This window comes from Lygodium microphyllum, chromosome 7, assembly GCF_053477565.2.
Source record: "Lygodium microphyllum isolate KBCC chromosome 7, Lygodium_microphyllum_v1.1.10, whole genome shotgun sequence".
Classification (NCBI taxonomy): Eukaryota; Viridiplantae; Streptophyta; class Polypodiopsida; order Schizaeales; family Lygodiaceae; genus Lygodium; species Lygodium microphyllum.
Genome location: NC_141141.1, coordinates 152,293,735 through 152,309,332, shown reverse-complemented (window position 1 = coordinate 152,309,332; position 15,598 = coordinate 152,293,735). Strand labels below are relative to the sequence as shown.

At 41.9% G+C, this 15,598-nt stretch overlaps 1 protein-coding gene across 3 annotated transcripts in view; it reads right to left on the bottom strand.

The window, feature by feature from the left end:
* Positions 1 to 13,994, bottom strand: part of LOC148034089 (receptor-like cytosolic serine/threonine-protein kinase RBK2) — a 28,618-nt gene extending 14,624 nt beyond the window's left edge. For 2 of the 3 annotated variants that reach the window (XR_015691429.1, XM_087682080.1), the window contains exons 1-7: positions 13,592 to 13,994; positions 12,996 to 13,304; positions 12,343 to 12,422; positions 11,901 to 12,019; positions 11,590 to 11,735; positions 10,905 to 11,492; positions 10,567 to 10,821 (exon numbers count right to left, since the gene is read on the bottom strand). Coding sequence is in view for 2 of the 3 variants with exons in the window: in XM_087682080.1 (XP_087538206.1) it covers positions 10,567 to 10,821; positions 10,905 to 11,492; positions 11,590 to 11,735; positions 11,901 to 12,019; positions 12,343 to 12,422; positions 12,996 to 13,206 (1,399 nt within the window). In the remaining variant the exon portion in view is untranslated. Of the gene's footprint in view, positions 1 to 10,566; positions 10,822 to 10,904; positions 11,493 to 11,589; positions 11,736 to 11,900; positions 12,020 to 12,342; positions 12,423 to 12,995; positions 13,309 to 13,591 lie in introns of all 3 variants that reach the window. The other variant, XM_087682081.1, reaches the window with a different exon arrangement.
* Between the last annotated feature and the right edge of the window lie 1,604 nt (positions 13,995 to 15,598).

Genomic DNA, 15,598 nt, shown 5'->3' with positions numbered 1-15,598 from the left:
AAGAGGAGATCTATGTTAAGTAGCCTCCTGGCCTTGGGTCCTCGGATGGGAAAGTTTACAGGTTGAAGAAGGCCTTATATGGCCTCAAGCAAGCTCCGCGTGCATGGAACGAGAAGATTGACTCGTTTCTTCAGTCGAAGTTGGGATATCGACGCTCCAAGGCCGATCCGCAGCTTTATATGTACACTTTCGAAGTTGGTCGTGTGTTGTTTGTGTTATATGTTGATGATTTGATTTTGACAGGGGATCATGCAAAAAGGTCCGAGAGACCAAGACAGCTTTACATCAGGCATTCGAGATAACGGATTTGGGGCTTCTTCATTTCTTCTTGAATCATGAGATTTATCAGTCTCACAGGGGGATTTTCATCTCTCAGCAGAGGTACATTCAGGAGCTCTTGGTGACTTTTGAGATGGAGACTTGTCGGCCCATTACTACTTCTATGGATCCGAATTGGAAGGCCACTTCACACTCAGATTCTCCCGTGATGGATGCGTCATGCTACCGTCAGTTGATTGGATCCTTGATTTGGCTTCTCAACACTCGTGTTGATCTTTGTTTTGCTGTGGGTCTTTTGGCAAGGTTCATGACGGAACCCAAACAGGTGCATTAGCAGGCTGCCCTGAGGATTCTTTGGTATTTGAGGGGGACCTCTGACTTAGGGATTTCTTATCCCACAAGTACAGATGCTGCAAATCTGGTTCTTGCATATTGGAGTGCCTCGAATTGGGCTGGCGATGTGGACCACCGACGGTCTACTACAAGCTACTGTTTTATCTTGGGTACAAGTGTTATCTCTTGGAGTAGCAAGAAGCAGCCCACGGTAGCCCTTTCTTCTACTGAGGCGGAGTATCGGGCTGCATCTTCCACCACATGTGAGGTTGTGTGGCTTCGGAGATTGTTGGAGAAGCTTGGCTAGCCCCAAACTCGTCCTACTCTACTGCGGTGCAACAATGAGAGTTGCATTGCCTTGGTACAAAATCCTGTATTCCATGCCCGGACGAAGCACATTGAGATCCAGTATCGCTTCATTCGGGAGAAGCTTCTGGATGGGACCATTGATGTGGAGTACTGCAAGACGGAGGATAATCTTGCAAATTTGTTTACGAAGGCACTTCCCCAAGCTCTTCTTCGGCAGCATTCCAGATCCCTCAGTCTGATGCCTCGTCCAGGATCTAAGCGGAGGTGTTAGCATTAGAGTCATCCCTTGAACAAGCTATGTTAGGGTTTGTGCACAGCTAGGGTTTGGTACAGCAGACAGATTACAGAGCCACGTCAGCAGCAGACACAGTACAATGCCACGTTAGCAGCCAGCCACGTCAGTAGACTGCGCAGGTGCCACGTAGAAGCCTGTAGTGCAGTCAGACAGTATTTGGCATTATTTTATTGCAATGCAGCCGACCTATTTATTTTTATGCCTTTTATTTCTGCTTTATATAGCAGTCCTCCAACACATTGTTGACACATTATTCAGTGATTTCAGATTCTGATCTTGAGATCTATTGGCTGAGACAGACTATGCTCGGGCTGACAGAGATTGAGGTCATCAAGTCGGAGACATACGCATATATTTCCTCTGCCCCCTTGTGTATTTCTGCACTCTTATACAGCATACTACACCGCAGATTTTCTGCGTTTACACTGTCTCCTCTCTGTGTTCACTCTCTCTCAGTCTTTGTCCTACACTTCCGCATCGCTGCACTCTGACAAGGAGAGCCACTTCTCGAAAGTGAAAGGTGGTGGTGTGTGAAAAACTTCATGGCACATAGGGTCCCTCTCTGAATCGGAAGGAGTAGAAGTAGGAGCCCCCCTCTGAAGCCGAAGAACTGGAAGCCCCCTCTGAGGGCGAAGTAAGAAAATCCCCCTCTCAATCCCAGTCTGAGAGAGAAAGGGAATCCAACCACTCACGGCTCACGGACTGCGAAGCATCAGATGACGAAGGAAGTACTGCTGGTCGTGCCAAAGAAGGTATCTAGGGCTCGAAAGAAGAAGCCAGAAAGCACCTAGAAGTGGCCTCTCGAACCTCACTGGAAGAGAGTGGGGAAGAAGGAGGCTCAGGGTGAGCCAAGGGTGGGGACAATTGCGAGCACTTAGGAGAGTGGCTTGTGGAGGAGATGTGGGCTATGGCAGCCACTACACCCAGAAGTGCGTGGGGGAAACCTCCACGCAGTGGTATGGTCTCCAAGAGGGCTCATCGCCTCGTAAGGTCTTAGAGTCTCCGTGTGCTCGAAAGGACTTAGTGCGCATCGGTTATGGCTTATTGCCTTAAGCATTATACACTGATAGCTGATGCAAAACAATCTCTATGGCCCAGAAAGGAGAGGTGGCACAAGGACTGCTTGGTGGAAAACGCATATACTCCGGGGAAAGGTCGAAGTCAACAGTCTTTGGTGGGATGACCGTTCGTGCCACAGTAGTAGCACCCAATGGAAGGGCAATCTGTCAATGGAGACGCCATGGTACCGCGGTAGCAAACTGGAGAAGGGAGGGTGGGAGAAAGAAAAAGGATATCTCCCATGCCGAACCTGCCACCGGTCTTTGTCTACTCTGATGAGGAGGATCTTTGTGGCTCTCTAAGGACCTCCGACTCTGATACCATATCAAAATGAATAAGTGACCAAAGAGGCAGTAGGGTTTGCGAGGAAAAACACAGTGTGTGTACGGCGAACACCGGGAGAGAAAAGAAACACAGAAGATTATGAAAGATGAATCATGCTGATGAAGTAAATCTCATACAAGGGTGCCGTAGCACAAAGCAATCCCTGGAGTGCAGAAAGACTGCCGAAGCCTCGGAGTCTGCAAACGCAGGATAAGGAGGTGTCACCTAGAGCAAGGAGATTTCCGTCGAACGGCAAGGAGCCTCTGAATCTACAAACGCAAGGATAAAGAGTGGTACCTACGAGTAGGGAGACAGCCGATGAAGCCTCCATCTGCAAACACAAGCCTAATGAGGTGACGCCAGCTGCTGGGAGTGACGCCAAACAGTAAGGATGAGCAAGATGCTGAAAACGCAAATGAAGACAAGCTTTGGGAGTGAAACGCCATCTGTGGAGTGACGTCAGAAGGGTGGGAAGCAGCCAAGAACCAAACGCAAGGTACAATTGCCTCTGATGAAGGTGACGCCTACTGGAGAGAGACGCTAGATGGTGAGGAACCTCCCTGGCAACCAAACGCAAGAAGGTGGAGCCCCTAGAAGGGTGGAGGATGACGCCAGATAGGATGGATGCTAACGCCAAGAGAGTGTGGACTCCAAACGCAAGGTGTAGGAGCACAAAAAATGTTGTCGCCAACAATGGAGGATGGACACCAGCTGACGAGGAGCACACTGCCACCATAAACGCAGCCAACTAGAAATGAAGGCTAGCACCAGGAGAGTGTGGAGATGGTGGTAGGAGAGGAGATAGAGAGATGAGAGAGTGTCAAAAGACTGACGAAGAGAGAGTGGTTTCCATGCCATGGATTGGGTTGATGCATGATTTGCACCAACGTTGAGCATTAGCACGGCATGATGCTTGATGTAGCTATATGCAGTAAATTTTAGATGCACACGCACCTAAGAGAGCACCTTCATTGTGCACGCACAATTTTTTGCACACACAAGAGCTGGGATATTCATCACTCAAATAGGAATTTCTGGATGAGTGGAAAAGGTAGTTGAGGGTCGTGAAGGATGCCTTCAGTTGTGAGTTGGGTTGTTTTCTTGGTCAACATCATGAGGACCATATTTTTTGAGTGAAAGTGAGGTTTTGGAAGGGTGGAGTGGAGTAAAACATTTCCTTGCTAAGTGATGTGAGGTGAAATAAAGGATTTAATCTAACCAAGAAACTGTGTTTGCATCTAGCATGATACACATGCACATGTAGATAGGCTAGGCACTCTATTTTTCAGTGCATCCATCTTTTTGTGTAGAGCATTGCTTGTTTGATTGCATAGCATGGATCAAACGTTGCATCTTTTCTCAAATCGTGTTTGATTGAGCACATAGTATATTTTCGAAGCATATTTCTACTCAGTCAACATTGCATGAAACCGAAATTAGGAGGACAAAAGTAGATTATGATTTATCATCAAAAGAGCAAGTGCAGGTGCTATGAAGGAAAAAAATTGGATGATATATCAATGTCAAGTTTGGAGTAAAGGGAGACATTTGGAAACATCAATCTAATTTGGCACTTTAAGATGAAGCTCATAGTGAACTCAAAAATGTATTAGTTATAGGAGGTCATTTTATTAGGGTTGCAGAACTTAAAGTGGTTGCATCAGCAAAGGGAGTTGTTGGGTCACAAGTTTTTGCAGCTTAAGATCAAGGTTATGATGATTTTCTTGGCAACTTTCGAGGACTTGCTTCTAGGGAACATGTAGACAAAAATATTTATGCTCAAAGGGGTTCAGTAGCAGCTCAAGACTAGTAATTTTGGTGGCATTATTGGACCTGTAGTGCTCATATTGCAAAGATTTGTAGACATTGTTCTGGGAATTTCAAAAGAGTCATTGAAAGTTTTTAGCCAAGAGTCATTTAATAACACTATCTAGTTGTTCAAAGATGCAGACTCTAATAAGGAGCAGATGACAATGATAGCATTACCCATCATCACTATCTTCAGTGTCTTTCCATTTGTCAAATTCAACTCCTTCTGGTTTGATACAAATGATTCTTCCACTTTCTCCTATAGTTTTATCACTAAGCAACTCAATCGGCACATGTCTTTGGCCATGGAAGAGGACAACGACGCGTGTTGTGACATTTCCCAAGTTGATTCCTCTAATGGTGTGATTAATTCTCCGGTTGCAAGGACTGGCCGTCATCAGCAACAATATGAATGTGGATACCGCTTGGTTGCACGCTATGTACCTTTCCGATATAGGTCATGTAGAAGCAGCATAGAGCAAAGAATTGAGGTGCTTATGGTTACTACTCGGGGTGGGCCAAACTTGTTTTTCACCAAGAGAGGTTGGGAGACTGATGAAACTATTGAAGAAGTCCACATGCAAGAGGATGAGGAAGCCCATTCACAAAGTTATCCCTACAAAGGGCAAACGTTTTCAAATAAGTAAGAAAGCTTCTCAGCATATGATGACGACGACAGCCTGAGTATAGGTCTACTAGTAGTCCTATTTTTGTCAATAAGGTTCCTTCGAATTCTCACAAGAGGGTATTGGAAATGCAACGTTTGAAGGAACTGAAAGCACATGAAGATCAGGTGAAATGAAATAGTAGCTCAAAGATTGAACAAATAGTGACAACTCAACTGCAAAAATTGTGAAGTGGCTTTTATCTCCTTCAGGTGGAGCTGTACGAAGTCATCTCTAAAGTACAGTACTATTCGATAGAAGGCATGCTCAACACTCATAGGTCGATGGTTTTGAGTTCAATTGTTTGGAATAGAGCGTATGCTTTTGGGCATTAATCAACAGTATTAGATTTGAACACAAAAGGTAGAAAAAGTCCACATGCAAGAGGATAAGGAAGCCCATTCACAAAGTTATCCCTACAAAGGGCAAACGTTTTCAAATAAGTAGAAAAGCTTCTCAGCATATGATGATGACGACAGCCCGACTCCCGAGTATAGGCCTACTAGTAGTCCTTTTGTCAACAAGGTTCCTTCGAATTCTCACAAGAGGGTATTGGAAATGCAACATTTGAAGCAACTAGAAGCACAAGAAAATCAATTGAAATGAAATAGCAACTCGAAGCTTGAATAAATAGTTATAAGAGGGTTTTGCAACTCAATTGCAAAATCTATGAAGCGGCTTTTATCTCCTTCGGGTGGAGCTGTACAAAGTCATCTCTAAAGTATAGTACTATTCAACAGAAGACATGCTCAACACTCATAGGACGATGATTTTGAGTTCAATTGTTTGGAATAGAGCATATGCTTTTGGGCATTAATCGACGGCATTAGATTCTAAACACAAAAGGTAGAAAAAAAAAAGCACAGAGGGAAAAAAAAATGTTTTGAAAATCTTACAGCCTTTAAGTAAAGTGATTACAGCTTTAAAGCTTTATAAAAAGCTTTTGACGAATTGAAAAGCTTAAAGCTCTCAAAGCATAACTCAGCATGCCTGACACAAAAACTATTTAAAGCGGGGAGAAAGAAGTTGTAAGGGGCCTTCCCCTTGAATATCAAACTTGTATCTTGAGAGAGGAGAGAGGAGGATCCCATACATGTGTATGGATATTTGAGTTAATCAAACTCTCAAAAACACGAATACTGAAGAGTCGAAGTATTATACAACCCCAAAGAGGTACAAAGTGATTGTTATTACGAACTCAAGTTTAAATGTTTTGATGTTGTCGATGCTCTACCTTGAGTTTTATTTTAGGAGTACTTGAGGCTACAAGAGGCATATTTGGTCATTTTGTTTCATATGTCGGTTGTGTAGTGTTCATGAGATATTGAAAATTTTCATTTTGTGTTGAACATTGACAAAATCAATTCCCTAATTGACACTCCTTAACGTCCTGTTTTCAAGTTGTGGGAGAGGCTAGTCTTTGATCACTGCTCGCTAAACAACGTCAAAAGGAATGAATGTGTGGGATGAAGAATGAGGGAAGTCAGTGCCATATTTATAGACATAGATTGTCTCGAGTGGTGCCCCAACTCTCTAGAGTGGCACCCCACTGAAGTCTCTCGGGTGGTGCTCCAACTCTCTCGAAAGGCGCCCAGAAAGTCTTTTTTGAGTCTGTAAATGGAAACTAAAAATAGAAATGGAGGATAACGGTACTGAATGATATGGTTTCTCAACATCTTGATACTTGTCTCTTCTTTATGGCCTTTCTTTTTGGGGTGAGAATTAAGAAAAATAGAAACAACTAGATTTAGTAAGCACTATTACAATAAACTTACTATATTTTGAATGTCGTTTCTATTTTTTAGGATTAGCATTTTTAGGATTTTAGGAATCTCCTAAAATTTAGGGATTACCAATATGCGCAGTTTACTTTTAGCCTGCATATGCACATTATACAAACTTTTCATGATCATGACATTTCATTGATTGTAACTATCTTAGCTGATGTATCCTACACTTCAAGTCGTTTATCCCTTATGTTTACAAGTTAAACCCTGATATACTTGAGTTCTGGTCACAAGCACCCAATTATTGGATCATATACTGGGAAGTGTGCACTATCTTTATGTGGTATACATTTCATGGGGTGTTAGGCTCCTTATTAGGCTTGTATAAGGTGTCGTTATGGATAGTTGAGTAACTCATTTAGGGCTAGCTCATTTATCTCAAATCTCATACTAGAGCCCTACATTAATACTCCCTTCATTCTTGTTGTATTGGATCACATCCACATGGAGAGATGGAGTTGAAGAGATAGTACTAGTCACCACACGTGCCAGCACACATGTGATTTGTACGGTACGTCTCTTGTATTGTGCTCTTTGTTTCACTATTCATTCTTCTCAATGTTCAACAATTGTACCTTGTGCTTGTTGTCTCTGCTCCTTCCTCTATTGTGCTGCCACTACCTGTCATAGAGCTGGGCAACATCATTCTTAATGCAGCAGACTTGTTTTCCTGCAGAAACAATGGCTGCAACTTGTGTTTTGACTGTTGTTGGTGTCATGGGGCCTGGTCCTACTGTCTCGAGGCCAATCCACCTGTTGCCATGCTATTGCACCCTTCCAAGTTCCTATGTTTGCTGGCTGACTGCTTTGGACTATGGTAAACTATGTTTTTGCTGATCTGATTATATGTACACTTGTATTTTGCATCTTGCATTTTTCATTTTGTGTTTTCAACTATAGAAAGGGTCTATTCTAATGGTGATTCTAATTACTCACCTCACTTTTGCTCTCATCTGTGTGTCTTTCCACTGCTTGTATACATGTGAATTATGTTGTGAGCTGTGGAACTCTTCATTGTTCATGATAGTTGACCACAAGTACCCTAGGTATCTCTTACTCTCTCTATTCTCTGTCATCATTTTGCATATCACCGATCTTTTCTCACTTTTCTATTTAAGTAACTAGAGATTTCTTCAATATGGCCTAGTCTTGATCTTTTGAGGCTTTCTTTTCAAGCTTGGAGAATGCTTGGTCTTTAGTTTATAGCTACATATTCTTCACCTTCTTCTTCAACTGTGTTTTGAGCCTTGCAAATTCACACCATACCTCTAGTGCTTCAAGAGTTGTCTTCAGTATACCATGTGAGCACAGCTACTTCATAATTGTCCTCGTTAACACCGATCTTTTCTCACTTTTCTATTTAAGTAACTAGAGATTTCTTCAATATGGCCTAGTCTTGATCTTTTGAGGCTTTCTTTTCAAGCTTGGAGAATGCTTGGTCTTTAGTTTATAGCTACATATTCTTCACCTTCTTCTTCAACTGTGTTTTGAGCCTTGCAAATTCACACCATACCTCTAGTGCTTCAAGAGTTGTCTTCAGTATACCATGTGAGCACAGCTACTTCATAATTGTCCTCGTTAAAATCAGTTGTAGAAGAGGAGTCGGATGCTAAGGACACTCACAAGCTACAAATACAACATACCATAACCGCTTTTGCACAAACCATTCTTTCATAACAGCACTCTAGGTTAGGTAATCAGGGCCGTGTAATTTGTCATCAGTGAAACAAGGGGAGCCATCTAGAGAGAACAGGGAGAGAAAATAAAGGAACAAAGAGGAGCAGAAAGAGAGTATAGCCAAACCAACAGCACAGACTATACTAAATAGAGTTCACATGCAGTGTACACCAGCTGATCACAAAAACGAGTGCAAAAACAGAGAAAAGAGATGGAGTACAGCCAACAGACACTGTCAAAAACTGGCAATTGCTGTCTCCCAGCCTGCAAAGGCATTAAACGCAGTAAACCCAGCAGCTGGGCAGCAAAAGTGCAGATTGATCAGTAATAAAATAATGCAGAAATTGAAATGCAGCCTGCTGGACCAAAAATGCAGCCTACAGAAGGCTGGAAACAGGGTGAGGGGCAGCAGGCAGCTGTCGTCAAGCTGCAGGGAGTGTGGCTTAAGTGAACAATCAGCAGGGGCAGACCTGTAATCAACAAAAACTGCAACAAGAGCATAGGTCTTGAAATCTGATACCATGTCAGAAGTGGATGCAACAATGGAAGCACAAACAAATGCTGAAATATACCGTTGGACACAAGGACAAAAGAGAAAAGCACAAAAGAACACTACAAAAAAGAGAACTCAGAAAAATGCTCAAGAAATGGAATCCATATACCAAACACAAGACAGTCACGTACAACAGTGAGTCACTGGCTGCATAGGCACTGGCACCAGCTCCCTCTCCCCAATAGGACCGCAGGTGATGAATGATTGACTAAGGAGGCAGCCCTCGAATATTAAGCCAAAATAGTGCCATAAATGACAGCAGGTCAGCCAGCAATAAATGCCTAGATACTCATCATAATGACCAAAATAAAATTCCTAAATACCTTAGTGATGTTAGGCATGACCCCAAACTCACACATCAGCTGATTAGACTGCTAACAGACAGCTGTACTTTGGATACAAAGCATAGGAGTGTGCAAGATTGCATACAAGACCCACGTTAGCATGCAAGATCTATCCATTGTTGGCAGCTTTTACCTCTTATATACAGCATTTATACTGCTGTAATATGTAAATACGAGGATCATTTCAGATTGGACTCTCTTCTCTCTTTCAATTGAGCATTTCAAGAGACTAGTGCCTCACATCATTATTGATAAACTTCATGAGTTTTACATGTTGACTCATTGCAAGGGCATCATAGATGTTGTTGCCTTGTTTATTAGGTGTAGTTTGCCAAAGACCATAGTATTTTTAGCAAGCAAGTAGTATCTAAGTTTTTATATGTATAGAGCACACCTAAGCCTTCTCTCTCAATGATTGTAGAGTTGATTTATGCCTTCGTAAGCTACCAACTAAAGGATGAAAAAGGAAATCCATCTTATGCTGACCAATTTGTGCACTTCTAACATTCTTGCTGACTACATTGAGAACATGCAACTGTAGCACTTTTTATTGTACAATCGTGTCACTGTGATGCAAGTGCCACATGCACCCACTAATAGTCACTTGGGTTAGTGCCCAGCTGGGCAGATACAGTTCAGAAGGGATAATTGAACTATCTGATATCTGCAATCCAGCATATGCAACACTCCATTTACGCTTGCAACATTGCAAGCCGTAGCCAGGAATGCATCTGAAGTTTGAAAATGAATGCTAGATGAGCATGTGGATGACCATCAAGCTGTACAGTGGATCCTATACATGCCCTTGAGAGTGCTGAATGGTTTGTGCTACCAAACCAAAGCAGAACTCTACTATCCAAGCAGACCTAATAGCTATTCCGACTCCTAAACCTTTCAAAACACAACATGAAACTGCTTTCAGCCACAGTTCTTGATTCATAGAGGATAAGGACATTAATACAGAGAACCAAAAAGAGCTGGAGACAGTATGGCTGTGAATATTGAAGCTATCAAAAGCACTTGTGAAAAATTTAATCACTTGAACATGACTAAGTTAATAATTCATTAAAAAGACATGAAAAAGGTAATTAACCAAAAGGTCATGAATAATATAGTCAATCCATAATTTTACCATGAAGCCATGAAGCTAGACTTCCACGACGTAGATATCCGAATATAAGATGCAATCCCTTCTCAATGCAAAAACCAATTAAAGGTGTGATATTAGGATGGGAGATGTGACAAATCATCCCTAGCTCTGTCAGAAAATCAACAACTTTCTGCTCATCAGTATCACCTCGTATCAGTTTTTTCACAGCAACTTGCTGACCATCACAAAGTAAACCTTTGTAAACCTCTGCATGACCACCTTTTCCAACCAAATTACCTGCAGTAAATCAAATAGTCATGTCAATTGCATCCATGTTATACTGGACGATACTGTCATATGATGTATCATAAAAACCTAACCTGGGCTGAAGTAGTTTGTAGCCAATAATAATTCTTCAAGTGCAAAGCTCCTCCATGGTTTTGCACCTTTCAATACAAAATAAGAGGTGCACTGCTTGTCCTTCTTGAATTCTCTTGAACCCCACAAACTGCTTACACACCATTTCAATGAGCTTCCAAAGGCTCTACAATGAAATGAAAAGGATGTCTTTATAGTCTGCCTGCTGGCTGGAGGAAATGTTTGTAAACGGCGCATTATAACCCCCTTCCAAATACCTAGACAGCTCTGAGATTGTTTTATGCAGTATAAATCCTCTTCTCCATGAGAGGATGCCCGAGAAATAAGAACTTTTCTGGATGAAGAGCGAGATAATCCCTCACACCTATTTGAGCCAGCACTTTCATCATCTGAGTCTGAGAAAGTTTCTGGACCATCAAAAACTCTTCTTGGTGAGCTTGTCCCTGAAATATCTGACCATACGTTTCTATATGTCATACTGTTAAGTTGACAATCAGTGTCTATTTCCCTCACTGTAACACTGGATTGAAGGTCTTGCAGGGCCCCACATTGAAATTGTGGAACCTGCTTCTGCATTACCTGTGTTGTATCTATTAGATACAACATAATGAAAAGGATGTTAGAACCACCACGGCAGAAAAAGCATGACTTCAGAAGAAAAAATTTGGACTCCGATACTTTAACAACCTTTTCTTGAAAGGGAACGAGTTCTACAAGCCAAATCTTTGAATTGATTTTCTTTGTAAAAGAGAACTTTATAGTCCTTCACAACTACTACAGAGCAACCTGCGGGTACATGTGTAGCTAAGAATCTGCCTCTCCTTAGAGCATGCCTAAAATAAAAACACCACCAAAAAAACTCAGCAAGCTTCTCCTAACTAGAATCTCACTTCACTGCAACATGTTTAAAATTCATGTTGCGCCTCTTTAAAGTAAAGCCCTCTAGAGACAAAGTATTAGTCAGTCTATCCACAATTTCCCATTAAAAGGTCACAGACCTTAATAGATGATGACCTGAGGTTGTCACGACAAGCATAGTAGCCCTTGTGAATAATGCTTCATCTACTAAGCATTTTTCCCCAGATTCTGCAGACGCAAATCTTGACTTCAACTGAACCTGAGAACAAATAAATATTACGTATAGTAGACTGGAAGATCTTGCATGTTTAGTTTCCATCAACAATCTGTAGCTTTGAGAACAAGGATAAACAGATCGGTTCATTTCAAGGTGTTGTATGCAAGTGTCGCTGGACTCGCAAAAAAATTTGGAGATAGCCAAATTCTCTCTTAGTCACCCATTTCTTGCAATTGTTTTAACATAATCTCTAACTTCTGGAGATCGACTGTGGACAAACCTGCCTATCTGCATGCCCCTGGGGACAGAAAGTAAGACAGTAAAGTTGAAAGATGGCTGAAGGGTAGAGAGGACTTCTAACTTACCTGTTTCACATCACATAGATCTTGTAATGGCTTAAATCGATCACTGACTTGTAACTTGGAATCCTTTCTGTAGAATGTGTCTGCAACGAAGAAACAAGCAAATGAGCTCAGAGGGATTGCAACCAAATTTACAACCAATTTCAATTATAATATGAACACATGAACATAAATTTCCATAATTGCAAGCACAAGTTGTGAAGCCTTGCGGCTACCTGCAAGGTTCTGGTGTAAGACCATCATCAATCATCTAAGGAAAACCAATACAATTTGGATAATTATCAGCAGGCGATAAATTGAGCACTTTTGCACAATATTGCCTCTGTAAGTTAGCTTCAACTCTAGCAGCAGACTGTTTATGGCAGCTAATCATGGCCATTAGTTAATTGAGCCCTTGGGATACTGTGCTTTCCATACCAGTAATATAGACCACACTACCTCAAGAATGCAAGGCATCAAGCAATGTGTATGCTGTGTCATGCAATCGTGGCATGTGGTTAAGCCTCTTGAATCCCATTGAGAAAGAAAAGATAACGTGCAGAAAGGAGGGTTCAAAGCTTGAAAATTCCTTTCGATCCAGCAGAAAGGATGGACGAAGCAATGAGAAGAATCGTAAAATCTTTCTTTCAAAAGTCAGACCTTAGGCAAGAGCTTACTGTCATTATGCTGGCAATACGCTATCACTGTGTCTCCAGGGCGAGCAGCCATGTTAATAGTCCAGCAGAGGAGGTCAAAGCCATGCTCTTCGGAGGGCAATGCCACCAGAATGATCTCTGGAGTTGTGGACTTGTTAGGGCCATGACGATCCTCCAAGAATTGATTTTGATTGTGCCATCTCTGCGATTGCAACTTCGTCTTGTCTGCCATCCTGGAACAGGGAGGACCTTGCACTTTGCCAATGATGCTGCTACTCTTGTAATGGACGACACACCTCCACCAGCATTATAGATGTTTGGCAGCATGGACTAGCTGCAAAATGGAAGCATTGCAGTTTCATCACGGGCATTATGGGAATCTCATCCAAGGACAAGTTTAATAAACGCAGTGCAAACTGTTTGGATCTTGGCAAAACTAGCGGTTTCAATCAAAGCTTGCAAGGATGGGAGCAGTTATATAAGCAAGCGTGTCAGGATGCGGAAGAAGAAGTATGGACCAGAATCCTTTAAATTGAGTAAAGCTGCTTCGCACGACATTTTTTCTGCAGGAGTAGGAGAAGCATAGAAGGATATAAGAGAAAAAGGGGGAGAAAGACCTGCCTTTTGCGCAACTCCTACACAAGCTTCAGCTCTGCATTTCGCAAGCATCAATCTTCCTCTTCTTCATTCGCGGCTGGTGAGCGCAGATGAGAAATTTTTTCAGACCTTCTGCGGCTCGTTACCTGCTAAGAGAGAAAGCAAACGTTGAACCCGGGGATCCCAGTGAAAGGACCAGATGATGATAAGGATGAAATCGAATTGTTCTCTACGATTCCCCATTCTTCTGCAATTGAACAGTTATTGGACACGACAAGATCGTCCAGAGCAATAACAGCAAGAATGACGAGGAAGAAAGTGCAAGAGAAGAAAGCCGAGAGGAGAAGCAGGAAGACGCCATAACCACAGAAACAAAGAGAGACAGGACTGTCCTAAAAGGCACAGGAAAAAATGCTTCGACAAACTGGAAAAAGTGGATATATGCTGGCAGATGCACACACAAGAACCTTTATTTTTAGCCAAAACAATCGTGCCCTTTAGCCTAGTTTAGGGGAGGATGTTGTGTTACTTAGTTGCCTTAGGAGCACGTCACGCGCGTAGGTCCATTGACTTGTATGCAAAAGACTCGATACGCATGACAACTTGACAACTTATTAAACCTGAGCGACGCTCAAGTCAAATTGACTTGGAGAAGTCAACATAGTCAAGTCCAACTTGGTACCCTCCAAAATGAAGGGTAGTAGATTTACTCTAGCAAATTCTCACACGTGTCAGCAAATGATACACAGCTACACATGTCACATGAACTATCTCTCTCCTTTTCACATCATCAACCTCGTCGCCTCTCCTCTACTTAAGCTTGTGGCATGAAAATGGGCTAGAGTCTCACCACTTTCCCAACTTGTGTGTGCTGAGGCACTTAAACCATAGCCAATTTATCAACACAAACAAGGTCATGTGATTGCATGTGCCAAGGCTCTTAACTACTCTGGGTTTTACATTAGCCAAACACCCACATAACATTATTTTATTTTAGGTAATTTTATCAAGAAGCAGCTATTGGCTCAACACTTTCTTGATATAGTCATGATTAGAAGGCTTTGTATTCAAAACTAGAAGTGCAAAGAATGGGAGCTTCGAAGAGAGGGATAAGGCCAATGGGATTTTTCTAACCCCAGCACCCTTCTTTGGATAACCTAGTGCTTGACAAATCAATGTTACGAGGATGCCCTTTGAAACTATCCAAACTCATCTATAACTAGTCTAAGGGCCTCCATGTCCATGCATCATACAAAGCCACCAATTGAGCATGGTTAAGCAAACATATTGTCATCAAAAGAGGACCACTAGCCATTGTTCCATTATCAACAATTATAATTCCATTGCTTTGCGCTGAGCATTTACAAAGCAAACGACAACTGCTTGAGCTAGTTCATTGTGTCAATGTGTGGTAGGGCTCCAAGTAGTATGGTTTGGTGTTGGCCAATCGCATAGTAGACCTACCACAAGATGCACATATGATCGTGATGTTTAAGTGTAACAAATATTTTTAATACATACGAATATTGAATACAAACTATTTTTAGTAAAGTGTTGCTTCTTCCTAGTATGAAAGGGAGTCCACTCCCTTTTCTAGGGTGATACATCTAAACAAATATGAATCCATGGCTATATCTTGGGTATAGTAGATGGTATGGCACATACAACTGCTACGTGAGATACAAGGGGCAAATGAAGTCATGGATGAGGAGCTTCCTTGTTCACCTAAAATTCTCCTAAGTTTGAGATGTATATCACAGTGAGGGTGGAACATGCTAGACTCATGTCATATTGTGTTACTTATCACACCACTTCTTCTATTTTTGTTATTTGTAGCGATTCTCATGCTAATCAACATTTGGACATCTGGCGACCTTAATTTGAGGGGGTGAGAAAATATTTTGTGAGCATAGTATGCACTCTAGTATAAGTAGATCCAAGCTTACAATTCTTGGATCCAACTCTATTTTGGGATATAAATAGGATGCACTCTAGTATAAATAAATCCAACTCTATTTTGGGATATG